At 41.1% G+C, this 16576-nt stretch overlaps 1 protein-coding gene across 2 annotated transcripts in view; it reads right to left on the minus strand.

Annotated features, from left to right (window-relative positions):
* Positions 1–16576, minus strand: part of SCRN1 (secernin 1) — a 28232-nt gene that overhangs the window by 9877 nt on the left and 1779 nt on the right. For both annotated transcript variants that reach the window (XR_011556971.1, XM_070729795.1), the window contains exons 2-5: positions 10748–10907; positions 6620–6801; positions 5139–5341; positions 2635–2829 (exon numbers count right to left, since the gene is read on the minus strand). Coding sequence is in view for 1 of the 2 variants with exons in the window: in XM_070729795.1 (XP_070585896.1) it covers positions 2635–2829; positions 5139–5341; positions 6620–6801; positions 10748–10906 (739 nt within the window). In the remaining variant the exon portion in view is untranslated. The remainder of the gene's footprint in view (positions 1–2634; positions 2830–5138; positions 5342–6619; positions 6802–10747; positions 10908–16576) is intronic.

Below are 16576 nucleotides of genomic sequence, written 5' to 3' on the forward strand. Positions count from 1 at the left end.
TATTCTAAAATTTACAATACTGTATCTGATTTATATCTACTGTAGATATTGATAGTATGATAAACAATCAATTTTTCTCTTCTTCTTCTAATTTAATTTATTTCAAATTTCCATTTAATAATAATAATTTATTAGATTTGTATGCCACTCCTCTCCGAAGACTATTTACGTCTAAGAGATCATTATATGTTAATATTTCTATTTTGTCTAGTGTATTTGGTGCATTGTTGCCTCAATTGTTGATATCCACTTTGGGATTTCTATTTGTATGTAATGTTTTTTCTTTATTTCCTTCCACACCTGTAATATCACTGCCCTTAATGCATGCATTTGAAATTGTGTGTTTCACACCTTTTTTCTCCCATAAATGGGTGTGCCACCCTTCCTGTTTCCTTATATGTTTGCCTAACCTAAGCAACTTCCCAGCTTTTGTGCAATCCCAACTGCCACCAACTTTCAATATGATATCATTCTTTTTTTCAGGTCCCTAATATAGTTAATAAAGCCCAAGTAAGACCCTTAGCTTGCAAATGCTTGGGCACCAGATTTAACTGAACATTCCTCTCTTATATAACTCACTCTCTCAAATATCATTTTGAACATTGCAATCTAATATTGAGGGTAATGTTAAATAGAATTATTATTAGAATTCAAAAAAGAGCAAGGGCAACAAAATAGATGCAAAATGTGATATAATTTAATCCAGTGATGAAATGTTCCCAGTTCACTCGTGTCTGTCGGTCGTAGGAGAGCCGGTCATGAAGGGAGTTCAAGGCTCCGCCCACCCACCCGGACGCTGCCATTTGGGTTCTTTTACCCTCTGCACATGCACAGAAGCCTTTGCACATGTGCAAGGGATAAAAGAACCCAAATGGCAGTAGGTGAATGGAGCCTCACACGCCCTTCGCAACTGGCTCCATCCACCTACTGCCATTTGGGTTCTTTTATCCCTTGCATGAGCAAATCAGGAGCATTTCACTTGTGGTTTTACCAATTCCTCTTTTTAGACAATTGGAATTCATTCTTCTCTGCAGGATGAATTTGTAACTTTCACCACCAGATGAGTGTGATTCCTATTTCTGGTACAGTAGTACCTCTAGATACGAGCTGCTCTACATGCGAGTATTTCAAGATATGAGCCACGAGGGAGAGACATTTCTGTTCTAGTCCCGAGCTCAAATTCGGGATACGATCTGAGCATCCACTAGGTGGCGCAAGAATCCTTGCTTTTGGTTATCTCGGAGGGGAAAAACAATGTCTAAAGTTATTTGTTCCAAATACGAGTTGCCTCGACATACAAGCTCCCTTCTGGAACGAATTATGCTCCTATCTAGGGGTACTACTGTATTTGGAAACACCTGCAATGATTTTGGGAATTTTTCAGGATCCTTGTTTCATTAACTACAGAACAATGCAGCGGTGGGCAGGAGGCAGAACAGCATGGAATGCCGTTCCACTGGCAGAAATGGAGCTGCGCACAAAGTTCCATCACCGCCGGTCGTGCACGCACCATGCACATGAGATACAGCTTCTGTGCATGTGCAGCAGCCGAATTTCGTCGCCCCAGCCAGCAGCAACAGTGCCCCCCGCTAGATGGGCCCAGAGAACAGACATTCATCTGGTGGGTGTGGAGTGCCTCTACTGCTGTTGCCGCTGCCAATTGGGCCAGCCAGCAGCCGCGGGACTAGGTCCTGTCCTGCGTGGCAGCGATGGAGGTCAGTCCCGGCCAGGAGCTGCCACTGGGAAGAAATCCTCCAGGGCGGAGAGTAGCTCATCAGGGAAACTCTGGCAAGCAGGTAACAGGAGCCTCACAGGATCCAGCCATGCTGTCACTCCTGCAGTGGACCCAGAGACCAGAGAGCGTAGCACTCATCCGATGGGCATGGGACACTTCTGAAGCTGCTGCTGCTGCCAGTGCGACCGGTCGGTGGCCATGGAGTTGGGTCCTGCGAGGTGCGGCAGGGCGGTCACTCCTGGCCGGGAGCCATCAGCGGGATGAAATCCCCCAGGAAGGAGACAGCAACCGGGCGACAGGGGCAATGAAGGAGCATTGTCTCCCTGATGAGCATTGTCTCCCTCTTTTCTGGAGAATTTCTTCCCTCTGATGGCTCCCAGCTGGGGCTGCTTAGAGCCATGACTCTGCACATGCACAGGAAGCTGAAAGGAGGGTGTGTATGCACGCGCACCTCCCCCACCAGAGGCGGGTGAATGGCTGCCCTTTACAAAAATTTAATATGTTCTCAGCATTGAGGGATAGTGTGGAATTTAGGGGTATTCTAACAGTTGGTCTGTGCTTTCAAATGTGCATCCAGCAATTCAGTTCAATGAATATAGATTTTTCTATCATTTTCTATTTAATCAATTGGTCAACACAATAAAGATTATTTCTAAATTTCCTGAGGAATTGTTCAAGCTTCTCCTATGCAAAAGCAGTTGATGGGTGAATTCCTTGCATAAGATCATTAATTGGATAGGACCTTGAATTCTCTGCTCCAAGTTTCTCTTGTGCCCTTTTATGCATACATTATCTAATTTATTCTCTTCAAATTTTTTAGTAGTAATAAATTGTCAAGTTGCTATTTTGCCCTAAACTTGTACTGTTTGAAACAGACTGTGGGCAACAAAGTTACTTGCCTTCTTGCTTTTTAAAGATCTCCTTCCCCAAACAACAATTTGAACAACCATCAACTTGAGAAAATACTTCAGCAAAATTGAATTCTTTATCTGTGCTCCACCATCCTTTACTTTCTGCGTAACTTCTAAGCTCAGGATGTTCTGCGTCGATTTTTGTAGTTAAGGACAGACAGTTGCAAATGCACTTGACTCCATCTATAGAAACAAGAATAAAACATCTAAATAAAATATGACATTAAAAAAACTAAAATGAGATCCAATTTGCATTCAATAAAATCCTATTAGCTAAGTGATAATGTAACATATTTAGAAGAGTTGTTCCACTGAACTGTGCAAACAGTGATGAACTGATTCTTTCTCACCTTTGCTGCTTTTATAATAAATAGCAAAGGCCTGCCTCCCACATTCACTCAAATGTCTGTCACATTTAAGAAAGGTAGCAAAAATTAATGTTGCTAGATTGATTAGAAAATGTGCAGATTTATATATCTCATATATAAATATATATTATATAAATCCCATTCAGAAAAATAATAAACATATTTGTTCCTATAATAAAACATCCGTGGCAACTTATAAGCCAACATAGGAGACTGGCCTCAAACCTCCCTTGTTTGGTTAAAAAGAACTAAAGTTTAATCCTAGCTTCAAGATGGAAAAAAAGAGGCTGCTTGGCAAAGGCTAAATGAAGTTTATTTTGCCTCATTCTTCTGGTTAAAAAGATTTAATCTTAAGGCAGAGAACAGTGATACTACTGAAGAGGGATAATAGAACTTATGGATGAGGGAAAGAGATGTTGTCTAGGGAGTAATCAGACAAGCAAGAGAAGAGCCCATGATCATCTTTCGGCTGTGGCAAGGAGGGTGTTTGCACAGGTTCGCCTGGTGCATCAGTTGCGGCCCTATTTGGACAGGGAGTCATTGCTCATAGTCGCTCATGCCTTCATCACCTCGAGGTTCGACTACTGCAATGCTCTCTACATGGGGCTACCTTTGAAAAGTGTTCAGAAACTTCAGATCGTGCAGAATGCGGCTGCGAGAGCTATTGTGGGGTTACCTAGGTTTGCCCACGTCTCTCCAACACTCCGTGGCTTGCATTGGCTGCCGATCAGTTTCCAGTCACAATTCAAGTGTTGGTAATGACCTATAAAGCCCTACATGGCATTGGACCAGAATATCTCCAGGACCATCTTCTGCCGCATGAATCCCAGCGGCCGATAAGGTCCCACAGAGTTGGCTTTCTCCGGGTCCCGTCAACTAAACAATGTCATTCTGGTGGGCCCCAGGGGAAGAGCCTTCTTTGTGGTGGCCCCAGCCCTCTGGAATGAACTCCCCCCCAGAGATCAGAGGGTGCCCCCACCCTCCTTGCCTTTCAGAAATTGCTTAAGACCCACCTACATCTCCCCCAGGCTTATAGAGTTTAGGTATGGTATGCTTGTGTTGTATGCTTTTTTTAAATGATGGGTTTTTAGATACTTTCTTTTAATATTAGATTTGTTACATTGTATATTGTTATTATTGTTGTGAGCTGCCCCAGGTTTGCAGAGAGGGGCAGCATACAAATCTAATAAATAAATAAATAAATAAATAAATAAAGGATCAGAGAAAGAAACTTAGGAAGGATCCACCATAATTGATCAGATGGTTAAAATGGTGATGGGAAGTTTGTACTGTCAGACTTGCAAGATTCTATTACTGTGCTGTAGCCTTATAATAAAGTAGCTTTAGCTCATCTAGTTGTGTTTCCTGACTGGTTTACTTATGAAGGACACAAAAAATATGAATTTAATTTATTTGACTTCTATGCCGCCCAATCCCAATGGGACTCAGGGTGGCTTACAAGAATAAATAGTACATACCATTTGATAGTATGATATTCTCATACATACTACTGTATATGACAATAAGAGAGAAAAAGTAAGTGGAACAAGCCAGAAAGAGAATTGATAAGAATTTCAAGAACAATTCTTACTACAAATGGCAAAAAGTCTGAAAAATGGAAAGCAGTAACACCAGGTGGATGGAGAAGTAAACTGTGGTCGAAAACTATACATTGGGATGAGGTAGGAGCAAAAATTGAGGCTGGCAGGGGAAACACCAGGGTGGGTGGGTGCTTGGGTGGGGATGGGTGTGTGTGTGAGAAGCAAACAGTGATTTGGCTTTTCATGATTTAGTGAAAGAAAGCCGTAGAAAAACTGTTTTCACACTTAAAGAGTTCTAAATAATTATTTTTTAGAAACAATTTGAAGATCCTTGCACCAGCCATTTCAATCTACAGTTCTTTTGGAACTCGGGTCCATTTGGTTTTTTGACTTTCAGATTTGAAGATTTCGAACTTCTATTTTGTAAGATTGCTGAAGAAGTCCAGTTGGATAGTGATAAAAAATATAAGTATGAGCAAGAAATAAAATCTGAATTTATACAAGGTTACATTGGACATTCACATTCTATAATATTTTCTTATATAAGTAATGGAGGGGGATAAAAATTAAAACTAAAGCAGACCTATAATTCTCTGTGCTGCCCAATATTTTCCAATAGTATCCAAAACCCAGGCTTCTTTTCTGTCTACTATCAGATAAGCAGACAGGAAAGTATGGCACATATTTCCATCTTCATAATAATTTCCACCTTGACCGTATTCTTCCAGCAGCGAGACAATGACATCCAAGGCTTCTTTAGCAGTTGAACCTCTTTCAAGCCCAAGTCTGGGGAGGGAATGAAAAAAAAAACCTATCTAGTTACAGAAACATTTAGAAGCACTTACAATTTAACTTTAATTTATATACAGAAAAATATATATATAGCTGTCTGTTGAATAATTAAAGTCTAAGCAGTGTTTTTCAAACTTGAAGATTTGTGGACATTAACTTCCAGAATTCCTCATATAGCATGCTAATTGGAAAGGTTGAAAAAGCACTGGTTTAAACAAACAACGATTGCACATATTTTCTGGTGAATTATTGGTAATGTATAACAGCACAAAATCAAATGTTGGACAACAATGCAACCTAACCACGTCACATAGTTACTTTGTATTTTCATTTTATTATTTTCTCTCTCTTAAAATGATGTTCAGGTTTATTAGCTTTTAACATTCTTAAACTGATAAATAAGCTGGAAAATACTGTAGGTCCAGATAAGAAAAGATTTATTAGTAGAAATTGAAGATCTGGGGTTTGGGGTTTTTTTGTGTGTGTGAACTCCAGACAGCCTTTTCCTTCCAATTACGCCCCTCTTCATGTCAGATCTCATTTTAGTGAACATGAGTGATATGATGGGATGCAAATACTGTATGTAACATGTTTGACTACATGTAATTGGTTGCCTATGCAAAGGGAGGTTTCTTTTAATCTGTCCAATCAACTTTCTTCTTGCATTTTCTTTGTTGTATTAACTATAAAAAGGAGAGAAACATGGGGTTCAAGGTTTTCTCTCTTCCTTTTTCATTGAGAGATCCCATTTTATCATTTTATCAAAAAAATGCTTTTAAATGATCTTCTGGCTGCATTGCTTATTGGGAAAGTAACCTGAGGTAGAATCAAGGGCAAGATTTGGCTTTATCTATCTCTCTATACATCCATCCATCCATCCATCCATCCATCAATTATCTATCCATCTATACATACATACATCTATTATATATCTATCATCTATCTATCTATCCATCATCTATCTGACTGTCTGTCTGTCTAGACAGCCAGCCAGCCAGCCAGCCAGCCATCTATTATCTATCTGTCTGTCTGTCTGTCTATCTATCTATCTATCTATCTATCTATCTATCCATCCATCCATCCATCCATCCATCCATCCATCCATCCATCCATCCATCCATCCATCCATCTATCTATCTATCTATCTATCTATCTATCTCCAGTGTCTTTTGTCATTTTCAAAATCACCATACCAAATGATACATAATTTTTAATCTGTTAGTATTCTGGACCAGTCCCATAAATTCCTTGTTTATAAGATGAGCTTCTCACCTCACAAGATCCATTCCTAGGAGAGCTTCGGTTTCAGAGGCTGCTTCTCTGGCGAGTACAGCTTCATTAGCAATGAAGACTCCATGTTCATTGGCTCCCATTTCAGCCCCCCAGAGCCAGGAAGGTCTGCTCAGTGCAACAGCATTTGTCTTAGGTACTTGATCTATTTCAATGTATGTACACTGTACAGAAAAAAAGAAGAATCATTTTTTTTATTTAATAGATTTTATTCCGCCTTTATTTATTTATTTATTTTATTTATTTATTACTTAGATTTGTATGCCGCCCCTCTCCGAAGACTCGGGGCGGCTCACAACATGTAAAAAACAAATCATAAGCAATCAGACAGATGTAAAATATTTAAATATTTAAAAAACCCCATATGCTAACAGTCACACACACAGACATACCATGCATAAATTAAACGTGCCCAGGGGGAGATGTTTCAGTTCCCCCATGCCTGACGGCAAAGGTGGGTTTTAAGGAGTTTACGGAAGGCAGGAAGAGTAGGGGCAGTTCTAATCTCCGGGGGGAGTTGGTTCCAGAGGGCCGGGGCCGCCACAGAGAAGGCTCTTCCCCTGGGGCCCGCCAACCGACATTGTTTAGTTGACGGGACCCGGAGAAGGCCCACTCTGTGGGACCTAATCGGTCGCTGGGATTCGTGCAGCAGGAGGCGGTCTCGGAGATATTCTGGTCCGATGCCATGAAGGGCTTTAAAGGTCATAACCAACACTTTGAATTGTGACCGGAAATTGATCGGCAACCAATGCAGACTGCGGAGTGATGGTGAAACATGGGCATACCTAGGTAGGCCCATGACTGCTCTCGCAGCTGCATTTTGCACGATCTGAAGTTTCCGAACACTTTTCAAAGGTAGCCCCATGTAGAGAGCATTACAGTAGTCGAACCTCGAGGTGATGAAGGCATGAGTGACTGTGAGCAATGAGTCCCGGTCCAGATAGGGCCGCAACTGGTGCACCAGGCGAACCTGGGCAAACGCCCCCCTCGCCACAGCTGAAAGATGTTGTTCTAATGTGAGCTGTGGATCGAGGAGGACGCCCAAGTTGCGGACCCTCTCTGAGGGGGTCAATAATTCCCCCCCCAGGGTGATGGACGGACAGATGGGATTGTCCTTGGGAGGCAGAACCCACAGCCACTCCGTCTTATCCGGGTTGAGCTTGAGTCTGTTGACACCCATCCAGGCCCCAACAGCCTCCAGGCACCGGCACATCACTTCCACCGCTTCGTTGACTGGGCATGGGGTGGAGATGTAAAGCTGGGTATCATCCGCATATTGATGATACCTCACCCCATGTCCTTGGATGATCTCGCCCAGCGGTTTCATGTAGATGTTGAATAGCAGGGGGGAGAGGACCGACCCCTGAGGCACCCCACAAGGGAGAAACCTAGGAGTCGACCTCTGGCCCCCCACTAACACCGACTGCGACCGGTCAGAGAGGTAGGAGGAGAACCACTGAAGGACAGTGCCTCCCACTCCCAACCCCTCCAGCCGGTGCAGAAGGATACCATGGTCGATGGTATCGAAAGCCGCTGAGAGGTCAAGGAGCACCAGGACAGAGGATAAACCCCTGTCCCGGGCCCGCCAGAGATCATCCATCAACGCGACCAAAGCGGTTTCCGTGCTGTAACCGGCCCTGAAACCCAACTGCTGGGGACCTAGATAATCGGCTTCTTCCAAGGACCGCTGGAGCTGGAGTGCCACCACCTTCTCGACAACCTTCCCCATAAAGGGAAGGTTGGAGACTGGACGATAGTTGTTAAGTACGGCTGGGTCCAGAGAGGGCTTCTTGAGGAGGGGGCGCACAAGCGCTTCTTTATAGAGTGATGGAAAAACTCCCCTCCCCAAGGAAGCGTTGGTAATCTCCTGGGCCCAGCTCCGTGTCACCTCCCTGCTGGCCGAAACCAACCAGGAGGGACACGGATCCAGTAAACAGGTGGCGGAACTCACAGCTCCGATGGCCTTGTCCACTTCATCAGGTGTCACCAGATCAAACTCTTCCCAGACAGGTGGACAAGTACGTGCCCCAGTCACCTCGACTGACTCGTTGTCAGTCGACTCTGTTACACAATTGAAGTCGAGATCGGCCCGGATCCGAGCGACTTTATCAGCGAAAAACGTGTTAAAATCCTCGGCACTACTCTGTAAGGGCTCCCCAACTCCCCCCTGGTTGAGAAGGGAGTGGGTCACCCTAAACAGAGCGGCTGGGCGGGATTCCGCTGATGCAATCAAGGCGGCATGGTACGCGCATCTTGCCGCCTTGAGCGCCACTTTGTAAGTCTTAATAAAAGCTCTTACAAGTGTTCGATCGGATTCAGACCTACTCTTCCTCCATCGCTTCTCTAGACGTCTCTTTTGGCGTTTCAACTCCCGGAGCTCCTCGTTGAACCATGGGGCTCTACGGGGTCTAGCGCCATGGAGAGGTCGCAAAGGCGCAATCCGGTATTGTCTGACCATGACAAAGGCAACACTTCTAAGCCCCTTAGTCTCAGACCATTACTCAATTGCTCGGAAAGGAATACCATGTCAGGTGCGTGCCCTCCCTCGTGAGTCGGACCCTGAACTACTTGAGTCAGGTCCACGGCTGTCATGGTGGCCATGAACTCCTGTGCCAACCCAGAGGTTTCACCGAGTGACGGCAGATTGAAGTCCCCCAAGACAATAAGTCTGGGGAACTCTACCGCCAACCCGGCTACCTCCTCGAGTAGCACAGGCAGGGCTTTTGACACACAGCTGTGATTTAAGGCAGCAAACACTGATTATGCTCCAACTTCCTCCTCTTTTCCTCTGCAACAACAACCCTGTCAGGTGGGTTGGCCTTAGAAAGTTACTGGCCCAAAGTCAATCAGAACTAGAACAGAACTAGAACTCGCAGTCTCCAAATTTCCAGGTAGTTTACTAGATCAAATTATTAGTCTGAAAATGTTAATGCTCATTTTGGATTTTGAACTCATTTTTATCTTAATAAACACTAAAGCATTCAGGTTTTCATGAAATTCCTAATAATTCTTCTTCAATATGCAATGTTCAAAATTGCCAGCTTCATTGGCTAAATTCTAGGAATTGCTCTCTGAACATCATGAGTGAAATCAGGTTAGAAAAAGCCATTGTATTGTACAGTATTTTATTATTTTATTACAATTAAGCATTAACTATCTAAGCAGCCTTAAAGAGTTATAAGAGGAGCAAAGTGATTTATGCCTACAATCTTTTTTTAAAGATTTCAGATGCATTCATAAATGTAATAATTCTGGATACATTGAAGCCATGAATGAATTATTATTATATTTACTCTGGATAGCTGAGTCTATAATCTCAATGCTGAAGAACCAAACAACTGTATGAATAGATTACCATTTTTAAAAAGGCTCTAAAATTGACATGTAATCACATTACTGAGGATCCAACAGCCACATAGAATTCATATTACAGTGTTCCCTCGATTTTCGCGGGTTCAAACTTTGCGAAAAGTCTATACCACGGTTGTTCAAAAATATTAATTAAAAAATACTTCACTGTTTTTTCTCCTATACCACGGTTTTTCTTGCCCGATGATGTCATATGTCATCGCCAAACTTTCATCCGCCTTTAATAAATATTTTTTAAAAATAAACTTTAATAAATAAACATGGTGAGTAATAATCTAAATGGTTGCTAAGGGAATGGGAAATTGTAATTTAGGGGTTTAAAGTGTTAAGGAAAGGCTTGTGATACTGTTCATAGCCAAAAATAGTGTATTTACTTCCGCATCTCTACTTTGCGGAAATTCGACTTTCGCGGGCAGTCTCGGAACGCATCCCCCATGAAAATTGAGGGAACGCTGTACTGAAATACTTATGGTGTTGTTCTGCATATTTAAACAGAAGATTTAAATATACAGTATTGCAATATGTCTTTAGAAAGTAGGACTATTGCTGTTAAGTTGAACATACTGATATCTGATAAAGAAGATCTATTAGCCTCAGTAACCATACAATGCCTCAGTTAAACAGAACCAATTGGGGACAGACAATTGGTAGGAAGGAAAAGAAAAATAGTATTTTAAGATGCTCTACAAGTGTTTCAACTTTTTTTTTAAATTGCCAGTATCTCAAATGTTTTTTATTTACCTCAACTTTACATCCTGGATCATAAGTAGCAGCAGCAAAATAAACTACCTCCTGAACTTCATCACGAGGACGTGCAGAATTTTTTCCAACTACTACATGACCATCTTTAGTAGATGGTGGAAATGCAACAAAACAGTAACTGGGAGGTGCTACATCCATCCTAAAACATAAAGAATAGAAGTGTATTAAAGATACAAGCTTGCCTTATTTTGGGATTAGAACCAGTAGTAGAATTAGTTGCACAAATTCAAATACACATTTTAAAAAAAATTTAAAACTATTTATTTAACAACTGCATATAACCTTACGCTAACCATACTTGATTGGATGGATATGAGAGCTTTAAAAGGAATTAGAAGATGAAAACTTAAGGCGCAATTCAGTTTTATTGATTATTGTTTTGAGTCATTATGCCTGCTTTGATAATTTATTCCAAGATAAATAGCAATAGCATTTAGATTTATATGCCACTTCATAGTGCTTTTACAGCCTTCTCAAAGTGGTTTACAGAGTCAGCATATTGCCCCCAACAATCTGGGTCCTCATTTTACCCACCTCGGAAGGATGGAAGGCTGAGTCAACCTTGAGCCGATGTGAGCAAACTCTCATTCTTTAAGACTAATAAAGTGGCAATAAATTTTTCATTGTCAGAAGCAAGATGCTCCTGTATATATGAGGTATATTAACTTCAAGGGCAATTGACTCTAAACAGCAGTGGTTCCCAAAGTGGGCGGTACTGCCTCTTAGGGAGTGGTGGGATGACTTAGGGCAGTGTTTTTCAAACAGTGTGCTGCGGCACACTAGTGTGCCATGAGACATGGTCAGGTGTGCCATGGGGAAATTAAACATGGGTCCCCAAACTACAGCCCATGTGCTGGATACGGCCAGAGGAGGCCATTTATCTGGACCGCTGCCAGCCGCCTCCATCCAAACATAAACATTCCCCTCACAATCCCTCCAGCTATCAATGACAGGAAGAGTGGAGGCACAAGGAACGCTCACTGACCAATCACCTTCTAGGATTCATCTCGACCACTAGCGATGAATCAATAGCAGGCCACCTCTTATCCACACCCAGGAAGGTCCCCGCTCGGGCTGCCGCGCACTTGTCATTGTGTGGCCGCAGCGAGTAGTTGAAGCTGCTACTCCACCCCATAGTCACGATTTCGAGTGTCATTTTGTGTCATTTTGGTTGGTAGTGTGCCCCAGGAATTTGTAAATGTAAAAAATGTGCCGCGGCTCAAAAAAAATGAAAATCACTGACTTAGGGGGTGCTCAAAGGCAAGGAGAAAGGCTGAGGGTGCTAAGAGGTAAGGGGGCAGAAGGGGGTTCTAAGAAGCCAGGTAGAAGGCAGGAAGCATGTCGGGCGGCTGGGAAGGGAGGTAGCAGCCTATTCCCTTCCCAGCAGTCCTGGCATGCTTGGCAATCTTCCAAGCAGGCTTCCTGGTGGTCCCCCACTCCTGCTTATCTTCTGAGGTTTGCATCCAGCCCAGTCCAGCCAGTGGATGGATGGGCGGCCATTGGTGAAAATGCAGACACTGAGAGGGGCAGCGGAAAGGCAATAGAGTTTATATATACTGCTCAAAAAAAAATAAAGGGAATGCTCAAAAACACATCCTAGATCTGAATGAATGAAATATTCTCACTGAATACTTTGTTCTGTACAAAGTTGAATATGCACAACAGCATGTGAAATTGATTGTCAATCAGTGTTGCTTTCTAAGTGGACAGTTTGATTTCACAGAAGTTTGATTTACTTGGAGTTATATTAAGTGTTCCTTTTAATTTTTTGAGCAGTGTATAAGGTTGTCTTCAAGAATGGAATAGTTGGGGATGGATAATAAGCTCAACCTAAATTAAGGACAATGCAAGCAATGAATAAAAATTTGTTTGTTTGATTTCCTTCTTTAAATTCTACCTGTAATTTATTTATTATTATTTATTTATTTATTTATTAGATTTGTATGCCACCCCTCTCCGTAGACTCGGGGCGGCATACAAATCCAAGGCTGATTTTCACAAACTTTCAAGAAACTCAGGGATATGTAAAAGGTATGTGCTATGAAACTGGCAAAACTCCAACTCCTGCTTCGTTCTTGGGATACAGCTGTTACCATAGGCTTTAAATATCTTAACACTGATTCACAAGCAAAATGTCTTTGTAGTTGAGTTTTATTTTAAGACAAGGAAGTGCTAGACTTGTAAAAAAAATTGCAAACACTTATTGCATTAGAAACTCTGCAATGGTTCACCTTGAAACAAGCAAGGAAAAAAGGGGAAGATGTCTGCTAATCAGCTTTTGTTTCAAATGGGTCAACCATCAACTTTGGGTGCAAATACAGTCACTAGGAAACAGCCTCTAGAAAGCCTCAAAGAGTGTGGGAAAATCAGGCTGGCTTTGCAGTTTCACTGAACTGAAAAAATGGGGAATTGCTAGTTTTTCTAAATTATTACCCTAACGTTTTGGTTCCATTAACCATGTTCAGGATGCTTCCACTTGTCAGTCACAGGTTGGAAATTGAATTGAATTGGTGGCCTGCTTTCCTTGAGAGCTGATCATGATCCTTTTTTAGGTTTTCTTCAAAAGTTCAAATATAATGGCCTATGTTTTTCAGGCAACCATTTCTAAGGTTCTAAATTCTATGGTTCTACATTTCTTGCCTTCCCCCTTTTTTCTTGCTTTTAAATCAACAAAAGCAGGCAGTTAGGAGCATGTATTGAACAGTATAAATAATCTTAATTAACAAATAAAGAGGCATCCTCCTCCATTATATCTTATATTTCAGGGAAAATGTCAATATAAACACTATGTCAATAGTGTTTATATTGAAATTATGTGTCAATAATGTCTATATAAACACTATTGACATTTTTGACATTGACATTATTGATACATAATGTCAATATAAACACTATGAAGGAGATAGTGTTTTTATTACATATAACTGTTTTTAAAAGATAGTTATATGTTTCTATACACAGTACTCCAAAACAGGTTTCATAATTAATTTAGAAGATACATACAAGCATGTTTTTCAAAGGGTTCAACCTTACTTCATAGTAAGAACACCAGGCTTCTAGAATCTTTATATCTGTAGTTCAGTACTGGTTGTAGATTCTGAATTAGTTTGCTACTGGTTCACGCTGTGCGTGACACTTCTACACATGCACTTAAATTTCTGAGCATGTACAGAAGTATCCTAGGTGAGTGGGCGGAACCTCCTGCTGCTATGTTTCATACTCTAGTGCGCGTTTGTGTATTCGTGGATTGCATCCAGGGATGTTCCACCTACTTCCATTCCCTTAAAATACATTGATTTGGAATATTTGGGACCAGGAGTGATGTTGATAAGAACTATGACAATTTCCCCTCCTACCCAGGTAACAAGAGGAAAAGGGAAAGTGCTTTCTCCTTGAATTTGACTACAACATTTTCTCTTCTGGTTCAAATGACAGCAGAACATGAAATGGGCTTCCTCAATAAGTCCATCATTAAAATGCCTCTCTGAGCAAGCAGCTTCTGCACTGAACAGGGGATTTGTATCAAGGACACCTAAAGACCTTTATGATTCTAGGATTATATGATACGAGGAGCCATGGCCTTCCATCCTTCTGAGGTGGGTAAAATGAGGAACCAAATTGTGGGGGCAATAGCCTAGCTCTGTTTTTTTTAAAAAAGTGCTATTGCTAACATGTTGTAAGCCGCCCTGAGTCTAAGGAGAAGGGGGGCATAAAAATTGAATAAATAAATAAATAAATAAATGGTGGTGCAGTGATTGGAATGCAGTACTGCAGGCTGTTTCTGATGACTCTAGGCTGCCTGTAATTTGGCAGTTTGAGTCTCATCAGCTCAGTGTTGACTCAGCCTTTCATCCTTCTGAGATGGATAAAATTAGGACCCAGATTGTTGGCAATATGCTGACTTTGTAAACTGCTTGGAGAGGGCTGTAAAGCACCATGAAGCAATATATAAATCTAGGTGCTATTGCTATTGCTATATTGGACTTGTTTGATCATGCAAATTAATACTGTATTTCCTCAAAGAGATACCCTCATAGAAAAGGAAGTGATTAGTTTTCTGGCATGGATGGAAGTCTAAGGAAGCAGGAAACATCACCAGAGAATGAAATGAAGCTGCCATCCAGACAGACCACCTGGCCAACACTATTGGTATAGTTTTAAATTCAGAGCATCACCTTTTTAACCTGGATTCATCCCCAGTACCAACATAAACTGTAACAATTTAAGGCTGAGTGTCCTTTATACACATCAAATGCAATGTTTCCTAAGGCACTATGTCATGTCACCAGAAGCTAAACAAAAGGAAAAACCCACTTTTTCCAGAAATTTTGGAACTGTATGTTTGATACATTTTCAAGAGAATACTTTGTAACCTTAAAAAGCTGCCTTTGAATGTAAAAGAATTGTTGCTGAATATAACTGAATAGTTTTATATTTTCCAATGGTTTGAAAAACACTGGAGATTTGCTTTAAAGGCTTGAGTCTTACTAGTAACTATTACGTTTTATTGTTTCAACAATTCCAAAGTTATTTTGGAAAATAATAATAATAACAATAACAATAACAACAACAACAACAATAATGTCATCATCTTTAAAATGTTCTGTAAAAAATAAATACTTGTAGGTCCTTGTCTATAACAATAGTAGTTAGGAACTTTTATTTCTATGTTTCAAAATTTCTATGTTACTTTATAAACACACCCATCTTCACTCAGTATTATTCACAAAGATTCAGTTGGCAGGGTGGGATGGAATGGAATAATGGAACGGAAAGAAATGGAACAGAACAGAACAAAACTGCAACTGTACTTATAGATCAATAATTGATCCAGTGCTTTGCTAATACATTACCTATGTCCCCTTCCAAGAATGGCCAGAAATCTTGTATTAGTGCATAGATAGAAGGCCTAGGAAAACACAGTAAAAATCTTACATCCCGTGGTGACCTATGACTGTAACAATCATTTATTTGATTAGATGTTATCTAAAGCAGTGTTTTTTAACCAGTGTGCCGCGAGACATGGTTAGGTGTGTCGCGAAGCTCAGAGAGAAAGAAAGCAAGAGAGAGAGAAAGAAAGAGAGAAAGAAAGCAAGAGAGCTAAAAAGAGAGAGAGAGAGAGAACAAGAGAGAGAAAGAAAGAAAGAAAGCAAGAGAGCTAAAAAGAGAGAGAGAGAGAAAGAAAGCAAGAGAGAGAGAAAGAAAGCAAGAGAGAAAAATCAAGAGAGCTAAAAAGAGAGAGAGAGAAAGAGAACAAGAGAGAGAAAGCAAGAGAGAAATCAAGAGAGAAAGAAAGAAAGCAAGAGAAAGAAAGCGAGAGAGCTAAAAAGCGAGAGAGAGAAAACAAAAGAAAGAGAGAGAAAGAGATAGAGAGAAAGAGAGATAAAGAAAGCAAGAGAGAGAAAGAGGGAGGGAAGGTGAGAGAGAGAGACATAGAGGGAGGGAGGGAGGGAGAGAGCAAAAAAGAGAGGAAGGAAGAGAAAGAAAGAGGGATGGAGAGAGAGAGAAAGAGGAAGGAAGGAAGGGAAAGAGGGAGGGAGAAAAAAATAGAGTGAAGGGGAAGAAGAGAGAGAATTTTTTTGTCCAAATTTTTTTTAGCCCCCCCCCCCTGCTCAATGTACCCCAGGGTTTCGTAAATGTAAAAAATGTGCCGCGGCTCAAAAAAGGTTGAAAAACACTGATCTAAAGTACAAATATACAGTATTAGAAAAGAAAAGGGCTTTTCAGATATTTTTCTACAAATGTCTTTGGGACTCACTTCAGTCATGGAACTGACTAAAATGTGTAAGACTTGAATAATAGAACAAA

This window comes from Erythrolamprus reginae, chromosome Z (assembly GCF_031021105.1).
Source record: "Erythrolamprus reginae isolate rEryReg1 chromosome Z, rEryReg1.hap1, whole genome shotgun sequence".
Lineage (NCBI taxonomy): Eukaryota > Metazoa > Chordata > Lepidosauria > Squamata > Dipsadidae > Erythrolamprus > Erythrolamprus reginae.